The sequence below is a fragment of the Pongo pygmaeus genome, chromosome X (assembly GCF_028885625.2).
Source record: "Pongo pygmaeus isolate AG05252 chromosome X, NHGRI_mPonPyg2-v2.0_pri, whole genome shotgun sequence".
In the NCBI taxonomy this organism is placed as follows: Eukaryota; Metazoa; Chordata; class Mammalia; order Primates; family Hominidae; genus Pongo; species Pongo pygmaeus.
Genome location: NC_072396.2, coordinates 54,707,126 through 54,726,248, shown reverse-complemented (window position 1 = coordinate 54,726,248; position 19,123 = coordinate 54,707,126). Strand labels below are relative to the sequence as shown.

At 40.6% G+C, this 19,123-nt stretch overlaps 1 protein-coding gene across 4 annotated transcripts in view; it reads left to right on the top strand.

Annotated features, from left to right (window-relative positions):
• The window catches only part of FAM120C (family with sequence similarity 120 member C), a 107,395-nt gene that overhangs the window by 15,222 nt on the left and 73,050 nt on the right, over window positions 1–19,123 (top strand). For all 4 annotated transcript variants that reach the window (XM_054472153.2, XM_054472155.2, XM_063660741.1 and 1 more), the window contains exons 2-4: window positions 8,753–8,999; window positions 10,614–10,696; window positions 17,013–17,141. In XM_054472153.2, the coding sequence (XP_054328128.1) occupies window positions 8,753–8,999; window positions 10,614–10,696; window positions 17,013–17,141 (459 nt within the window). The remainder of the gene's footprint in view (window positions 1–8,752; window positions 9,000–10,613; window positions 10,697–17,012; window positions 17,142–19,123) is intronic.

Here is a 19,123-nt window from a genome sequence, read left to right as displayed (position 1 = left end):
GAGTTTGAGACCAGCCTGGGCAACATAGCAAGACCTGTCTCTACACAAAATCAAAAATTAACCAGGCATGGCAGTGCACACCTGTAGTCCCAGCTATTTGGGAGGCTGCAGTGGCAGGGTTGCTTGAGCTCGGGAGGTTGGGGCTGCAGTGAGCCGTGATCCTGCCACTGCATTCCAGCCTTGGTGACAAAATGATACCCTCAAAAAATAAAAATTTAAAAAAGTAGAAACACCAATCCTCTCTAGTTATTTGGTCTGGTCTCCACCTACCAAAATTCTGGTTTGGGGAAGCACAGTTTGCAAGCCACTTCTTTAGACTACCTGTGGTTGGAAATGAGACATGTCTTCTCAGAGAGCTGTTTTCCCCTGAGGTTTTCTTTTTTTTTTTTTTGAGACGGAGTCTCGCTCTGTCACCCAGGCTGGAATGCAGTGGTGCGATCTCAGCTCACTGCAACCACCACCTCCTGGGTTCAAGCAATCCTCCTGCCTCAGCCTCCTGAGTAGCTGGTACTACAGGCACCCGCCACCACACCCGGCTAATTTTTTTTTTTTTTTTTTAAATAGAGACGGGGTTTCACCATATTGGCCAGGCTGGTTTCAAACTCCTGACTTTGTGTTCCGCCTGTCTTGGCCTCCCAAAGTGCTGGGATTACAGGCATGAGCCACCACACCCGGCCTCCCCTGAGTTCTATAAACAGGTGTCACTTCCTCTCAAAAACCATCACCCCACTGACTGTTGAGGTGCCTTTACTCTGTGTTCCCATGGTACCCTGTGCTCCATAACTTCTCACAAGTTAAGTGTCTTGCTTTGTGCTGTCTGCATCCTGGCACTTAGTAGGCCCTCAACTCCTATTCACTGAACTGAAGGGTGAACCAGCAATTAAAAGCTATAGATAGTCGTTCAGAATCTCAACTCTTGCTTTCTTTAAAACTCAAATGTGCTGTTTTTTCTGATCAGTTGTTTGGTTATGTTATAGTTGAATCTCTCCTAAATCATTTCACTCTCCTGGAAAATTGCAAGGTTAACGACTAAACTGGACCAATTTGGGCCAGGCGCTTACAGGTGGTAACAGTGATGATAAATGTGTAAATGGAGCCAGAGTGCTCACTATTCTGACGGTCATTGTTGGCTCTTTGCCCTGTCAGGATTGAATGCTGATTGTATTTTGCTAGGAGTAAATTGCCATGTTGTGTGATCTGACTAGATAAGTGTTTTTTAAACTTGCTTCATCATGAAATCATCTGGGGTTCTTGTTAAAAAACAGATTTCCAGCCTGACCCTAGACCTACTCAGACTCTTCAGGGATGGGGCTTAGAACAGCGATTACTTCCAAGGAATGAGAGTAAAAGGACTATTTTCATTCTACACACTGCCATATTGTTTGATTTTTTTTTCCCTGAATATGTTCTGCTTTTATTCAGCTTCAATTTTATCTTTTGATTAACTTATAATTCATGGTACAAAAATTCAAAAGATACAAAAGGATATATGATAAAAAATATTCCACCCCTTTCCCAGTCACTAGGTTCTCCTCCCTGGAGGGGACCAATATTATCAGTTGGTTGTGTATTCTTTCAGAGATACTATGGATATAAAAGCAAATAAATATAGTTATACATTTTATATATATATGCACATTTTACATATATACATATTCACAAAAAACACCTTTTAAAAACAGCATACTATGCATAATGTTCTGTACCTTGCACTTACCATTTACCATATCTTGGTGATTTTCCTATGTGTATAGAGTTTTGTCATTATTTTTTATGGTTTTACACTATTCCATTGTACGTATACATTATGATTTACTTAACTCGTCCCTTATTGATGGGCAGTTAATTAGGTTGTTTCCAGTCTTCACCTATTACAAATAATTCTGCAGTAAATATTTTGTGTTTGCAAAGGAGTTGTTCACACTTAGGCACTTTCATTGTTGTTCCAAGTGCTTTACATATCTAAAAGATAAATCCCTGAAAGGAGAATTGCTGGGGCAAAGGGTATGCACAATTGTAATTTTGAAAGGTCTTGCCAAATCGCTCTCCCTAGAGATTCTACCATTATACCCCTACCAGGAATGTTTGCAAGTGCCTGTTTCCTTCACCAATACATTATTTGTTAATCTTGCACGTGAAACATCATGTTTCAGTATTATTTTAATTTTTATTTCTCTTATCACAAGTGAGTTTGATCATCTTTTTATATGCTTAAAACCTATTTGTTTCCTTTTTTGTGAAATGTTCTCTTACATTGTTAGGTTTTTTCCCTTCTCTATTAAGGAAATTAGTCCTCTGCACTGTAAGTTGCAAATTTTTTTGCAGATTGTCATTTGTCTTTTGAGCTTACTTACATTGGTTTTTCCCAGGCAGAAATGTTTGATTTTTTTTTCTTATTCATCAGTCATTTATACATTCATACTGTGGAAATGTTTGATTTTCATATAGTCAAGAGTATTGACCGTTTTCTGGGAGTGTTACTGGATTTGCTCATAAACTATCCCCACTCTGAGATTATACAAAATTTCTCTCATGGTGTATTTTTTTTTTATTTTTATTATTATTTTTTTTTGAGATGGAGTCTTGCTCTGTCGCCCAGGCTGGAGTGCAGTGGCACGGTCTTGGCTCACTGCAACCTCTACCTCCTGAGATCAAGCAATTCTCCTGCCTTAGCCCGAGTAGCTGGGATTACAGGCACCAGTCACAATACCCGGCTAAATTTTGTATTTTTAGTAGAGACGGGGTTTCACCATGTTGGCCAAGCTGGTCTTGAACTCCTGACCTCAAGTGATCTGCCTGCCTTGGTCTCCCAAAGTGCTGGGATTACAGGCATGAGCCACCGTGCCTGGCCTATTATTTTTATGGTTATCCTAGTTAAAGTGTGAAGTATGGATCCATGTTTTTCTCCTCAAATGACTCTTCAGTTATCCCAACACCATTTGTTAAATAATGTATATTACTTTTCTAATCTAAAAACTGGATTTTTTGAAACAAATAAATGGCATATAAATAAAGGGAAGGGGAACTGTTATACATTAAGGTCCTTAGAAGCCGTATCAACCAAATACAGCATGTGGATTCTGTTTGATCCTGATTTGAACAAAGCAACCATCAAAAGACATTTTCGGGACAATCATAGAAAGTAGAATAGGGACTAGATATTATGATATTAAGAAATTGTTAATTTTGTTGGGCGTAATAATGGTACTGTTTGTTACTTTAACTGTGAGAGTTAAATAATGAAGTATTTATGGGTGAAGTGATTTGATGTCTGGAATTTGCTTTAAGATATGCCAGGAATGGTCAATAGCTTATGAAAAGATATTCAACATCACTAATCCTCCGAGAAATGCAAATCAAAACCACAGTGAGATATTACCTCACACTCATTAGGATGGCTACTGTTAAAAAAACACACAGAAAATAAGTGTTGACAAGGATGTGGATAAATTGGAACCCTTATGCACTGTTGGTGGAATTGTAAAATGCTGCAGCTGCTGTGGAAAACAGTATGGAGGTTCCTTATAATATTAAAAATAAAACTACCATATAATTCAGCAATTCCACTTCTGAGTATATATCTAAAACAATTGAAAGCAGGATCTCTAAGAGATATTTGCACACCCATGTTCATAGCAGTACTATTCACAGTAGCCAAGAGCTGGAAGCAACGCAAATGTCTGTTGATGGATGAATGGATAAACAAAATGTATAGCATACAATGGAAAATTATTCAGCCTTAAAAAGGAAAGAAATCCTGTCACATGCTACAATATGGATGAACACTTGAGGACATCATGCTAAGTGAAATAAGCCAGTCAAAAAAGGACAACTTCCATATGATTCCGCTTATATGAGGTATCTAAAGTACTCAAATTCATAGAGACAGAAAATAGAATTGTGGTTACCAAGAGCTAGGAGGAGGGAGAAAAGGGAGCTGTTATTTAATGGATATAGAATTTCAGATTTGCAAGATGAAAAAATTCTGGAGATACGTTATGTAACAATGTGAATATCCATAACACAGCTGAACTGTACACTTAAAAATAGTCAAGATGGTAAATTTTATGTGGCTTTTAATCACAACAAAAAATATTAAAATACCATAAAAAGGCCAGGCACAGTGGCTCACGCCTCTAATCCCAGCACTTTGGGAGGCTGAGGCGGGTGGATCACCTGAGGCCAGGAGTTCGAGACCAGCCTGGCCAACGTGGTGAAACCCTGTCTCTACTAAAAATACAAAAATTAGCTGGGCCTGGTGGCATGTGCCTGTAATCCAGCTACTAGGGGGGCTAAGGCAGGAGGATCACTTAAACCTGGGAGGCGAAGGTTGCGGTGAGCCGAGATCATGCCACTGCACTCCAGCCTGGGCAACAGAGCGAGACTCTGTCTCCAAAAAAAAAAATATATATATATATACACACACACACACACACACCCCCCCACACACACACACCCACACACCATAAAAAGGAGGGGGGCAAGGTAGATGAAACAAGAATGACTTAACATTGATAACAATTGAAAGTGGGTAATGCTTTCATGGGGATTCATTACCTTTGTATATTTAAAATTTTCCATAATAAAAAGTTCTTAAAGTTCTTAAAGCCTTAGGGGAGCTTGGGATTTGTAAACAGAGCTGAATTTGAATCCTAGCTCCACTTTTTAAAAATCGAGGTGTAACTCATATACCATAAAATTCAACATTTTAAAGTGCACAATTTAATGGTCTTTAGTATATTCATAGCGTTGTGCAGCTATCACCACTAATTCCAGAAGATTTTTTATAACCTCAAAGGGTAACCCAGTATGTACTAGTCTTATTCCCCATCCCCACAATCCCTGGCAACTACTAATTTATTTTTCCATGTCTTTGGATTTGCCTGTTCTGGGCATCTCATATGAAAGAAGTCATACAATATATGGCTTTTTGTGTCTGGCTTGTTTCACGTTAGCATTCTGTTTTCAAAGTTCATTGGTGTTGTAGCATAAATCCGTACTTCATTCCTTTTTATTGCAAAATAATATTTTCTTTTATGGATATACCACATTTTGTTTATCCATTCATCAGTTGATAGACATTTGCGTTATTTCCACTTTTGGGCTATTATGAGTAAGCCTGCTGTGAACTTTCATGTACAAGTTTTTGTGTGAACATAGCTTTTCAGTTCTCTTGGGTATATACTTAGGAGTGGAATCATTGGATCATATGATAACTATGTTTAACCATTTCAGGACCTCTGAGACCACTTTTCAAAGTGACTGCACCATTTTTCATTCCCACTAGCAATTTACGAGGATTCCAGTTTCTCTGCATCCTTGCCAACACTCATTATTTTCCATTTTTTGATTATAGCCATCCTAGTGGGTGCTAACTGGTGTCTCATTTTGGTTTTGATGGGCATTTCTATAATGACTAATAATGTTGAGCAGCTTGTCATGCTTATTGGCTAGCTTCACTTTTTAGCTATGTGACTTTGGTCAAGTTCTCTAACCTCTGACCCTCATTGATCGTTTGTCTTTAAAATGAAGATAATAATGACTCCTGATGTTATTGCAAGGTTAGTGGACGTGAGGTGGGTTTGGAACAGTGCCTGGTACATAGTAGGTACTTAATTGATACCTAATACTACTTTGCTACTCGAGCTGTGGATAGCTTGCAATCTAGTGACTTCACTACATCTGCTGTAGAAGTTAAATGCTGAGATGATAGTGCCCTCTCATTTGCCAGAGCTGTTTTTGTTTTTAACAATCTCACTAGGCCTTTCTTTACTATTCTGTACCAATCAACTCCTGTTCTCTGTCCTTTCTAGTTGGAAGGACAGGGTTAGGACCATGGAGATAAAAGAGTAGGATAGAACCTGTGACCTTAAAACTTGAAGATGATGGTATTGTCAAATTAGTTCTGTGACTGTGTCATCTGTCTCTGTGCTATAAGAGTGAAGAGGAGGGGAATTATCAAGGAATTTGTCCAAGAGGTGGCAGGCCTATGGAAAGTATTCAGAACATTGGGAAAGAGAGGCAGTAAGGCATTCTAGGCAGGGAAACCAAGTGAGCAAAGACAGGGAAGCAGGAGTAATCTTGGAAATGGGTAGTTAGGAAATTAGCCTGTTAGGAGAGGGGTATTGTGGAATTGTGAGAGGAATTCATGAGATTCTTATTCTATTGTTTTCCATTACCTACTCCAGAACATTTAGTGAAAGAAGTCCTATACCTGGAATCATGAGACTTGTTCTATTCTTGGTTCGGCTGCAATTAGCTAGGTCAAGTCATTTATCCTCTCTAGGTCTCAGTTGCCTATGTGATAAAATGAATAATTGGATTAGTTCAGTGATTCTTAATTGGGGGTGTGTATGAGAAACTACTGGAAACTGTTTTGAAATATAGGTGTTTGGATCACACTCAAGACATTGTTCCAGGCTGGGTACAGTGGCTCACGCCTGTAATCCCAGCACTTTGGGAGGCCGAGGCCGGTGGATCACCTGAGGTCAGGAGTTTGAGAACAGCCTGGCCAACATGGTGAAACCCCGTCTCTACTAAAAATACAAAAATTAGCCAGGTGTGGTGGCATGTGCCCGTAGCCCTGGCTACTCTGGAGGCTGAGGCAGGAGAATTGCTTGAACCTGGGACATGGAGGTTGCAGTGAGCCGAGATCAGGCCACTGCACTCCAGTCTGGGTGACAGAGTAAGACTCTGTTTCCAAAAAACAAAACAAGAAATAAATTATTCCAGCAGATCTGAGGTGAAGCTCACGTTTGTATATTTTTGAAAAAGATCTCCAGGTGGTTGTGATATATATACATTCCTAGTGTTTTAAGAGCTACCAACTTGATTAAAAATCACTAGTCCTTGGCTTTCTGGAGTTGAAATCACTTGAATGGTAGCATAATCAGCTTCAGACCAGCTAAAGATTAAGTGTTGTAGTGGAAAGGGTCTTTGATGACCCCTAGAGACTTTGATGTCAGTGTGACCCAGGTTGCTGTTTCCCAGCTCGATAGCTCTGAGTATGGCATCTGACTTTTCTGAGCCTCAGTTTCCTCATCTGTAAAATGGGGTTTCTAATACCTGCATGGTGAGGTTGTGATGAAGAAAGAGAAAATATCACACTTAGTAACTATCCCTGGTACCAGGTAAATGGATGCTCAACCAATGACTTGTATGAGTGGTGTGCTGGAAGAAACAATTATTACCAGGGGACAGCATAAAACTTTACTCCTACCCTGACACATCTGGAGTTACTCATATCTCTAGGCATAAATATGTTACAATACTTTTTGCCTCCTTTGCCTGGATATCAAATAAATATCGATCTTGCTTCACTGTCTGCTTACTGGTGTCTCTCCCCTTGTGTGTGACATGACTAGCAACTGTAACTAGACTCCTTTTCCATAATCTAGCAAAAGTTTAATGCATTGAAACTCCTGTTAAACTCCAGAAAACTACCATTCCAACTTAAATGGCAAATAGATTAGTTGAGCTGAAAAAAACTATCAAGGTCCACAGGCTCTAGAGCCAAAATCTGGGCTTTGCTCCTTCTAGCCATATGACCTTGGGGCTAACAATGTGTAAAATGGGGATAGTAATAATAGGTATGCCCTCACAAGGTTGTTGTGAGTATTAAATGAGTTAATGCACATAGTACATATTCAGTATCTGTTAGCCATTATTATTACTATTACGTACCAGGTCTTATGTGGGAGCCAGGAATACAGAGGTAAATTCTCTCTATGGTCAAGGAACTTAATCTGGTGGAGCTGGTATACAGATAATTTCAGTATACTTCAAGTACAGCGATAGAGGCATGTACAGGAAGAGTACTTAACAGTTTACCTCTATTACATAAAAGATAGTGATCTCCAGGAAGAAGCGTGGTACAACAGAAAGTGTGCATTCCGGAGTCAGATCAGCCTGGATTTGAATCCTTTCTACCACACTCACTCATTATGCAACTTTGGGGGCAGCCAATCTCTCGTAGCCTTAGTTTCCCCATTTCTAAAATGGGGTGTAGTTTCTGACTTCTCACTGTTGGAAGTGCAACTGTTTAGGTGCCCTGCGATGTAACAGTGCTACTAAGAAAAAAAGCAAAGACTTTTTAAAAACAGTTAGATAAACTTAGATTACTGTGTCTATTTCTACGTCTAAGTTTTTCATCCATATGTACCTACCTAAGATTAATGATGAGATAATATATATAAAATATGTACAGCACATAGATAAACAGCTGAGCAATAAATAATAACTTTATTATCTAACAGAAGTCTCTAATGTTATTGTTTGAAGTAAAAACTTAAGTAATATATACCTTGTTAATTTCAGTATTCTAATTTTGAAGAGCCTCAGGGCAAGTTTCATGAAGGGAGTGAAAAAAAAACCAGGGGAATAAACACAAACGCTATCTGTGTTTACAGTAATAATCAAGTTGTAGACTGGGAGAGCATTTTTGTTTTGTTTTTTAAGAGTATTCTGTTCTGGTTGGGTGCAGTGGCTCACACCTGTAATCCTAGCACTTTGGGAGGCCAAGGCAGGAGGATCACTTAAGCTCAGGAATTCGAGACCAGCCTGGGTAACATAGTGAGATCTCATCTCTGTATTAAAAAAAAAAAAAAAGTAAAAAATTTTAAAAGAATGTTCTGTTCTGTCACGTACAATTTCAAATTTCACCAAACTATAAAATTTAGTTGCTAAACCTCCTGACCTTCTAACAATATAAATCAGCTTCTGTGGCGTGACACGTTCTCTTCTTCCCTCCTAGGTCTTTCAGAGCCTTGAAGACCATCATTTGGAAGTGGTGGCGTTTTTCAGGGAAAATGGCTTCCATGGCCTTCTTGCCCATGACTCCGAGTATGCTCTCTACAATATTCCCTCTTACTACAGTTCCCATGCTCTGAAACTGAGCTGGAATGGGAAGAACCTCACTACCAACCAGTTCCTGATGCAAGAAGTAGCCAAGCAGCTGGGCCTGAAGAGGATGAATTTCCCCATATTTGCTGCACTGCTAGGTAGGTCATCCAAAGAAAAGACTGCAGTGATTGGTAGTTTCCTCTTCTGGTATTAAGACATGAGGACTAGAGTGATTTAGCCTGTCATCATTAGATTTGTCTTCTTAAAGTCTTCACGCTAAACACTGCTGGGAAGAACTCAGCATGGTTTTTGGGCTTCTTGGTAGAGCACACTAAAACTCAGCATGTTTGTTTCGTGGGTTGCTACAGGTTATTCCAGAACATTATTTAGATTCCTGTAAGCCGCCTTTTGCTACATTTTATAACTCTTTTATGCAGAGTATTCTCAAGCCAAATGTTTTATTAGCCCTAGACAACTTTGGTTCCCCACACAGAGCATTAACATTTCTTCCCCAGTGTCTCAATTTAGATCGGAAAGACAAATTATTGATTATGTTTTTCTCTTTGTTTCTTTTGTGCTAATATTTTTTATGAAAATTTCCAAATATACAGCAAAATTGAAAAAGGGCTTTGCAGTAAAAACCCTATATCCACCACCTGTATTCTGCCATTAACATTTTACTCTAATTGCCTTATATATCTATCCATTCCTTTACCCATCCATCAATCTGTCTCTTATTTTATTTATTTTTGAGACAGAGTCTCGCTGTGTCGCCCAGGCTGGAGTGCAGTGGCACGATCTCGGCTCACTGCAATCTCCGCCTCCCGGGTTCAAGCGATTCTCCTGCCTCAGCTTCCTGAATAGCTGGGACTATAGGCACCCGCCACCATGCCCAGCTAATTTTTATATTTTTAGTAGAGACAGGGTTTCATGATGTTGGTCAGGCTGGTCTTGAACTCCTGACCTCAAGCAATCCACCTGCCTCGGCCTCCCAAAGTGCTGGGATTACAGGCGTGAGACACCGTGCCTGGCCCAATATATCTCTTAAAGATGTGTTTCAAAGTAAATTGCAGAGAGTTGATTATGTTTTGAATTGGTTTTTCAAGTACTTAGCGCATGAAGGTTAGTATTCTGTCTCAGGCATGACCTTTGCTCTATAATTCCAAAGGACATGAGTTTGGATAATATAGTGGAGTCAGCACAAGTTTTGGAATTAGGCCATCGGCAAATCACTGAAGTGACATCTCCCTGGTTTCAATTTCCTCATCTGTGAAATGCAGATAATAATACCTCACGGTGTTATTGGTAAAGTGAAATGAAATAAGGTGTACAAAATGCCCAGCACTCATTAGGCAGTTAGTAATTGGTGGCTGCTATTATAAAAGGCAACATGACTTAGGGGATAAGTAATAGCATGGGCTTTGGAGTTACATTCCTAGCTTTTTATCTTGGTGTGTGTACCTATTGGCCAGACCACATTGGGCCAAGTCACGAAACATGTCTGAACCTCAGTTTCTTTATCTGTAGATGTAAATGATAATATTACCATACATAGTCATTATAAAGATGATACACATTATAAAGATGATACACATATAATGCACATGAAACATATTAAGTGATCAACACAGAACTACTTAATGTAAGTATTACATTAAGAAGATAGACCTATGTGAATTATTTGATCATTTTCTCTCCCAGGACCCCTTTCATGGCCTGGAGGTTCTAAGAAAACATTTGTACAGTCAATAAATGACAAATGTACTTTATAGGTAACCACATCCTCCCAGATGAGGACCTGGCTGCTTTTCACTGGAGCCTCTTGGGACCAGAACATCCTCTTGCATCACTTAAGGTAATGTTTCCTATTTCTTGCCTATACAGATTAGGGATATGAGGTTTTGATTGGAGTTTTGATGGAATAATTATCTTACATTAGATTTAAAATATTTCACATACATACAAAAGAAAAAAATATTGGTTATGGCCAGGTGTGGTGGCTCACACCTGTAATCCCAGCACTTTGGGAGGCCGAGGTGGGCAGATCACCTGAGGTCAAGAATTCAAGACCAGCCTGGCCAACATGGTGAAACCCCGTCTCTACTAAAAATACAAAAATTAGCCAAGCGTAGTGGCAGGCGCCTATAACCCCAGCTACTCAGGAGGCTGAGACAGGAGAATCACTTGAACCTGGGAGGCAGAGATTGCAGTGAGCCAAGATCGTGCCACTGCACTCCAGCCTGGGCAACAAAACGAGACTCCATCTAAAAAAAAAGACAAAAAAGAAAAACTTGGTTATGATCAATACCCTTAATATCTCAAGAATTCATACAAATCTATAAAGAAATATACTGATAACCCAATAATGAAATAATTAACAAAGGACAGAAGCAGAAAATTCACAAGAGAGAAAATACAATGACTAGATGTTCAACCTCACTAATTGATCAGACATGTAAATTAAATGATCAGTGTGATTTTTCTTTTTTTTGAGACAGAGTCTCACTCTGTCGTCCAGGCTGGAATGCAGTGGCACGATCTCAGCCAGCTCACTGCAACCTCCACCTCCTGGGTTCAAGCAATTCTCGTGCCTCAGCCACCCAAGTAGCTGGGATTACAGGCCTGGCTCTTTTTTTTGTTTGTTTGTTTTTTGAGGCAAAGTCTCACTCCGTCACCCAGGCTGGAGTTCAGTGTTGCAGTCTCAGCTCACTGCAACCTCCACCTCCCAGGTTCAGGCAATTCTCCTGTCTCAGCCTCCCGAGTAGCTGAGATTACAGGCATGCACCACCATGCCCAGCTAATTTTTGTATTTTTAATAGAGACAGGATTTCACTGTGTTGGCGAGGCTGGTCTCAAACTCTTGACCTCAAGTGATCTTCCCACCTCAGCCTCCCAAAGTGCTGGGATTACAGGCATGAGTTACCACACTCGGCCACTGTGAATTTTTTTTTTTTTAACTTGACAGTTGAACAAATATTGAAAAATTAGTTTACCCATTGTTATCAAGACTGTTGCAGCCAGGGCACGGTGGCTCATGCCTGTAATCAAAAATTAGCCAGGTGTGGTGGCATGTGCCTGTAGTCCCAGCTACTCGGGAGGCTGAGGCAGGAGAATCGCTTGAACCCAGGAGGTGGAGGTTACAGTGAGCCGAGATCACACCACTGCACTCTAGCCTGGGTGACAGAGTGAGACTCTTGACTCAAAAAAAAAAAAAAAAAGACCGTTGTGAGACTGATACCGGCATACACTTCTGGTGGTAGTATAAGTTGGTGATTGTATTCTATTTCCCTTGTTCTTTCATTCTCCTAGATGACTGTTTCATACCTTCTCTGTCCTCAAGCCTCTAATACTTTCTCCTCATTTGCTCACTCTCAGTTCATGACCTCACTTCCTGTTTTACTGAGAAAATGGAAGCAATGGGAAGAAAACTTCGATGAGTTCTTACCCCCTCTTCACCTCACCTACATGAAGGTGTTATCCCCTCTGTGGCCACATATTCTGCCTGCCTCCTATTAATTGTGCATGACCTGTCCATGTTCCTATCTAAGGCCAATCCCTCTACTTATACTAGGTCCCATCTCTATTTATTTAAAAAAATTTTTTTAAGAGACAGGGTCTTGCTATGCTGCCCAGGCTGGAGTGCAGTGACACAATCATAGCTCAAGTGATCAATCCTCCTGCCTAAACCTCCTGAGTAGCTGGGACTATCAGCCACAGCTCCCATCTCCTTTGGCCAACTTAAGACCATCAGTTCAGCAATTCTCCCCCTTTTTCTCCTGCATCATCAATTTTCCTCTTCTCATTGGCTCTTTCCAAATTGTGTAAGCATGCATCTATAAAGTTTAAAAATACAACTTTATTTTTTTAAAAAAAAGCCTCTGACCTCACTCTCCCCACCCAAGCTACTGCTCTATATTTCTTCTTATAGAAAACTCCTCTAAAGACTTGTCTACACGTGAGTTGCTTACTATTCCCTTCCCCTGTTGGCTTTTCAATTGATTTGCTGAAATTGCTCTCAACAGGGTCACCAATATAACTTCTCAATTAATAAACCCAGTGGCCAGCTGTCAGTTTTCATTTTACTTGACCAGTCAGCAGCATTTGACACAGATGCTCACCCATTCTTCCATAGAACACTTTTTTCACTTGGCCTTAAGGACACTACTATCTTCTTATTTCCTTCCTATCTCGCTGGCTGCCGCTTCCCAGTCTCCGTTGCTGCTTCCTTGTCTTTTCCACTTGTTAAAGGTGGAATAGCCCAGAGTTCCATCCTGGTTCCTTTCTCTTTTCTTTTCTGGTTTGTTTTATTTGTTTGTTTGTTTGTTTGTGAGACAGGGTCTCATTCTGTTGCCCAGGCTAGAGTGCAGTGGGGCGATCATGGCTCACTACAGCCTCGAACTCCTGGACTCAATTGGTCCTCCTGCAGCAGCCTCTTAAGTAGCTGGGACTACAGGCACATGCCATCATGGCTGGCTAATTTTTTTTGTATTTTTTGTAGAGATGTGATCTCACCACGTTGCCCAGGCTGGTCTTAAACTCCTATGCTCAAGCGATCTTCCCACCTCAGCCTCCCAAAGTGTTGGGATTATAGCCGTGAGCCACCATGCCCGGCCCCTTCTCTTTTCTGTCTCCACATACAATTGATCTCATATAGTCTTATGACTTTAAATACCGTCTGTCCGTTGATGACTCCTAAGTTTTATGTCTTCAGCTCTGACCTCTCCCTTGAACTCCAGATTCTAATATCTAACTGCCAATTCAATATTTTCATTTACATCCTTTACATATCCAATAGGTATCTCAAAGTTATATGTTCAAGTGGAAATTCCTGATCTTCTCCCTAAACATGTTTCTCCCACAGCCTTCCTCATTTTTGTTGAAGGCAACTTCATCCTTCCATTTTCTTTCTCTCTCTTTTTTTTTTTTTTTTGAGATGGAGTCTCGCTGTGTTGCCCACGCTGGAGTGCAGTGGCACAGTCTCAGCTCACTGCAGTCTCCACCTCCTGGATTCAAGTGATTCTCCTGCCTCAGCCTCCTGAGTAGCTGGGACTACAGGTGTGTGCCACCACATCCAACTAATTTTTGTATTTTTAGTATAGACAGGGTTTCACCGTGTGGGCCAGGCTGGTCTCAAACTCCTGAGCTCAAGTGATCCACCCACCTTGGCCTCCCAAAGTGCTGGATTACAGATGTGAGCCACTGCACTCAGCCCATCCTTCCGTTTTCTCAGGCTAAAATCCTTGGGGGTCATCCTGACTTCCCCTCTCTCTCCCATACCCCACATCTCATTTGTCAGCAAATACCATCAGCTCTCCCTTCAAAATATACCTACTTCTTACCATTTGCACTGCTGCTACCCTGGCCAAGCCACCATTATTTCTTGCCTATTATTATAATAGCTTACTAACTATTGGTCTTCTACTTACACTCTTCCCCTTACCTCCATTTTATTCTCAATATGACAGGAGAGCAACCCTTTTAAAAAAAAAAAAACAACGGAGATCCTGTCACTTCTTCATTCAAAATCCTTGGCCGGGCACTGTGGCTAACACCTGTAATCTCAGCACTTTGGGAGGCTGAGGCGGGTGGATCACTTGAGGTCAGGAGTTCGAGACCAGCCTGGCCAACATGGTGAAACCCCATCTCTACTAAAAATTTTTTAAAAGGCTGGGCATGGTGGCTCACGCCTGTAATCCCAGCACTTTGGGAGGCCAAGGCGGGCAGATCACGAAGTCAGGAGTTTGAGACCAGCCTGACCAACATGGTGAAACCTCATCTCTACTAAAAATACAAAAATTAGCTGGGCGTGGTGGTGCGCACCTATAATCCCAGCTACTCAGGAGGCTGAGGCAGGAGAATCTCTTGAACCCGGGAGGTGGAGGTTGCAGTAAGCCAAGATCATGCTACTGCCCTCCAGCCTGAGCGACAGTGAGACTCTGTCTCAAAAAAAAAAAAAAAATAGCTGGGCGTGGTGTTGCGTGCTTGTAACCTTAGCTACTCGGGAGGCTGAGGCAGGAGAATTGTTTGAACCCAGGAGGCAGAGGTTGCAGTGAGTCGAGATCGTGCCACTGTACTTCCTCCTGGGCGGCAGAGCAAGACTCCGTCTCAAAAAAAAAAAAAATTATCCAGTGGCTCTTCATGTCACTCTCCCAATCCTTACCATGACCTACAAAGCCCTTTACTGTGGCCCCCTCTCATATCTGATTTCTTTCTTTCTTTTGCTCTTAGAACCTTTGCACTTATCATTCTCTCTACTTGGAATACTTTTCCCCTCATAGCTATTTCTTCAATCCTGAAGGTTTTCTAAAATTTCATTCTCAGTGAGGCTTTTCCTGATCACCCTATAAAAAATTATATGCACACACTTCTGCGGTAGGGATTGTTTAGAAAACAATTAGCACATACATATTTGCATTCCCTAGCTTCTTCTCTACTCTTCTCTCCACAGCACTTATCTACATCTAGTACTCTACATCTAGTACAAGCCCGGTTAATTTTTGTATTTTTAGTAGAGACGGGGTTTCACCATGTTGGCCAGGCTGGTCTCGAACTTCTGACCTCAGGTGATCTGCCAGCCTCTGCCTCCCAGAGTGCCGGGACTACTGGCATGGGCCACCGCACCCAGCCTACACTATACATTTTACTTATTTAGTTTAACTTCCCTCACCCTGTCCCAACACATCTACACTAGAATTTAAGCTCCCATGAGGGCAGAGATTTTTGTCTGTCTTGTTCACTGCTGTTTGCCTGGTGCCTAGGACAGTGCCTGGCACATAGTAGGCAGTAAATATTTAAGGAATGAATAATAAAGCCTTTTGGCAAAACAATTTATAAAAATTCAGAAGCCTTTAGGAAATTTATACCCTCTGCCTCAGTAATTACAGTTTGAGGAAGCTTGTAATTAAATAATTGGAAAGTGGGCAAGACGTCATACCTATAGTTTATGAAAGCATTAAAAACTTTTTCTTTAAAAATTTGTTAAGGGCCAGGTGCAGTGGCTCATGCCTGTAATCCCAGCACTTTGGGAGGCCGTGGCAGGCGGATCACTTGAGGTCAGGAGTTCAAGACCAGTCTGGCCAACATGGTAAAACCCTGTCTCTACTAAAAATACAAAAATTAGCCCGGCATGGTGGCAGGTGCCTGTAATCCCAGCTGCTCGGGAGGCTGAGGCAGGAGAATTACTTGAACTCAGGAACTGCACATGTGTGCACTTAATTGTTTTCTAGACAATCCCTACTGCACCACTGCACTCCAGCCTGGGCGACAGAGCAAGACTCCGTCTCAAACAAATAATAATTATAGACAACACCATGAGGGAAATTTTGTATAATCTCAGAGTGGGAATATTTTATGAGCAAATCCAGTCGTGGTGCGTGCCTATAATCCCAGCTACTTGGGAGGCTGAGGCAGGAGAATCGCTTCAACCCGGGAAGCAGAGGTTGCATTGAGCCGAGATTGCACCACTACACTCCAGCCTGGATGACAGAATGAGACTCTGTCTCAAAAAAAAAAAAAAAAAAGTTTAGGCATCACAAAAACAGGAAAAATAATATATAGTAAATCACCATTGTAATGTCTTCCAGATCCAACAGTTACCAGTATTTTGCCACACTTTCTGGGTTTTTTTGTTGTTGCTAATGTTTTTTAAAGCAAATCCCTTTCACATTCTTCAGTACACATCTCTAAAATACTTGGGCGTTTTCTTACATAAGCATAATGCCATTATTACTCCTGACAAAATTAATGCTAATTTCTTGGTATCATCTTAATATCTAGTCCATTTTCAGATTTTCCTGATTGTCTTAAAATGGCCTTTTGTGATTAGTTCAAATCAGAATCCAAATGTCAACTCATTATAATATTACATTTAATAGCAAAAAAGCCAAAATGTCTCATGAAAGGAAGCCTGATTAATTGTGACAGTGTCATATACAGTAGTTATCTCTGCAGGAAGATGGATGATTGATATGTTTTTATTGCTTTATACTTTTCCATCTTTTCCAAGTGTTCTGTACTGAGAATGAAGGGGCAAAACTATTTTTAAAGAAAACATTTTAACTGTCTCTCTGTGGATTTACCGAATTTGAATTCCATATCTCCCCTCAACTTCACCCTTTTTCTTAGTGATCCATCTTTGATGTCAGTGTCCCTTGCTTATCTTGCCTTTCTAGGTTCGAGCTCATCAGCTGGTTCTTCCTCCCTGTGACGTGGTGATCAAGGCTGTTTCTGAGTATGTCAGTTCCATCAAAGATCCCTCAAACCTGGATGTAGTTGGGAAGGATGTTTTCAAACAGTCTCAGGTAAGTTAGCATTCACCTTCCTAAGAGTCCTCAATTTTCTAACCTTCTTCAGCGACACCAGCAGGTCCCTGATCTTTTCTGTGACACCTAAGTTTTCCTAGCTGCTTGTCTTCTCCATGCTTACAAACAAGAGCTCCAAAATTTCCTTTAAAAAACATTACACAGCCTGGATTGAAAGTGCCCTTTACCTTTTTTTCTGCTGATGATTAAAGTAATATAAGCTCATTCTAGTCCGGGCACAGTGGCTCACGCCTGTACTCCCAGCACTTTGGGAGGCCAAGGTGGGTGGATCACTTGAGGTCAGAAGTTGAAGACCAGCCTGGCCAACATGATGAAATCCCATCTCTACTAGAAATACAAAAAATTAGCTGGGTTTGGTGAGGCAGAAGAATTGATTGAACCCGGGAGGCGGAGGTTGCAGTGAGCCGAGATTGCGCTGCTGCACTCCAACCTGGGTGACAGAGTGAGACTTCGTCTTAAAAAAAAATAAATCAGTAAAGTAATATAAGCCCATTCTAGAAAATTTAGAAAATGCAAACAAATTACATAAAATCTCATTACCCATAAACAACTTGCTATAGTTACCACTCTGACATATGTCCTTCTAGTCTTTTTTTGTTTCAGTGTACACATGATAGGTCACACCTGTAATACCAGCACTTTGGGAGGCCAAGGCAGGAAGATTACTTGAGCTTAGGAGTTTGAGACTAGCCTGAGCAACATAGCAAGACCTTGTCTTTCCCCCAAAGAAATTTGAAAATAAATTTTTAAAAATGTACACATGGTCCCTGACTTAACGTTGGTTCAACTTAACATTTTTCTGCTTTCCAACAGTGCAAAAGGAATATGCTTTCAGTAGAAACTGTACTTTGAGTACCCATATACCCATTCTGTTTTTCACTTTCAGTATAGTATTCAGTTCATTACATGAGATATTCAATACTTTATTATAAAATAGGCTCTGTGTTAGATGAGCTATATGCTAATGTAAGGTATTCTGAGCACATTTAAGGTGGGCTAGGCTAAGCTGTGATGTTCAGTAGGCTAGGTGTATTAAATGGATTGTTGACCTATATTTTCAACTTGTGATGGGTTTATTAGGACATAACCCTGTCATAAATCAAGGAGCATCTGTGTATCTTAACATAAAGGAGTTCTTTCTCAATGGAAGATAATGGGCAAAGAAAAAAGACTGCTTAAAGTGAGTCCACATAAAACAAGAATGAAAATGTCATTGTTAATAGTGGAAAAAGAGCTCAACTGGGATTTTATTCTACAAAATGAAACTAAAAATTATGAAAATATTTTTAACAATTTGATTTATGTTTTCAATTTGGATTTCTCACTTATTCTTAAAATTAACATACAGTCAAGCTGACTTGTGAATTTTAACACATGTATCGATTTATGTGACCATCATCACAATAAGAATACAGAACAGTTGTACTACCCCAAAAAACATGCTATCCCTTTGTAATAACACCCAAACCTACCTTTAACCCCTGGCAACCACCAGTTCATTTTCTGTAACTATGGTTGCATCTTCTAAAGAATATCACATGAATCATACAGTATGTGATTTTTTTTTTTTTTGAGACAATGCGTCGCTCTTGTTGCCTAGGCTGGAGTGCAATGGTGTGATCTTGGCTCACTACAACCTCCGCCTCCCTGGCTTAAGAGATTCTCCTGCCTCAGCCTCCAGAGTAGCTGGAATTACAGGTGCCCGCCACCACGCCTGGCTAATTTTTTATATTTTTAGTAGAGAGGGGGTTTCACCATATTGGCCAGGCTGGTCTCGAACTCCTGACCTCAGGTGATGCACCTGTCTTGGCCTCCCAAAGTGCTGGGATTACAGGCGTGAGCTACCGCGCCCAGCCCAGTATGTGATATTTTGAGAATGGCTTCTTTAATTCAACATAATACCTTTGAGATTCTTCTAAGTTGTTGCGTGTTACCTGTATCAATAATTCATTCCTTTTTAT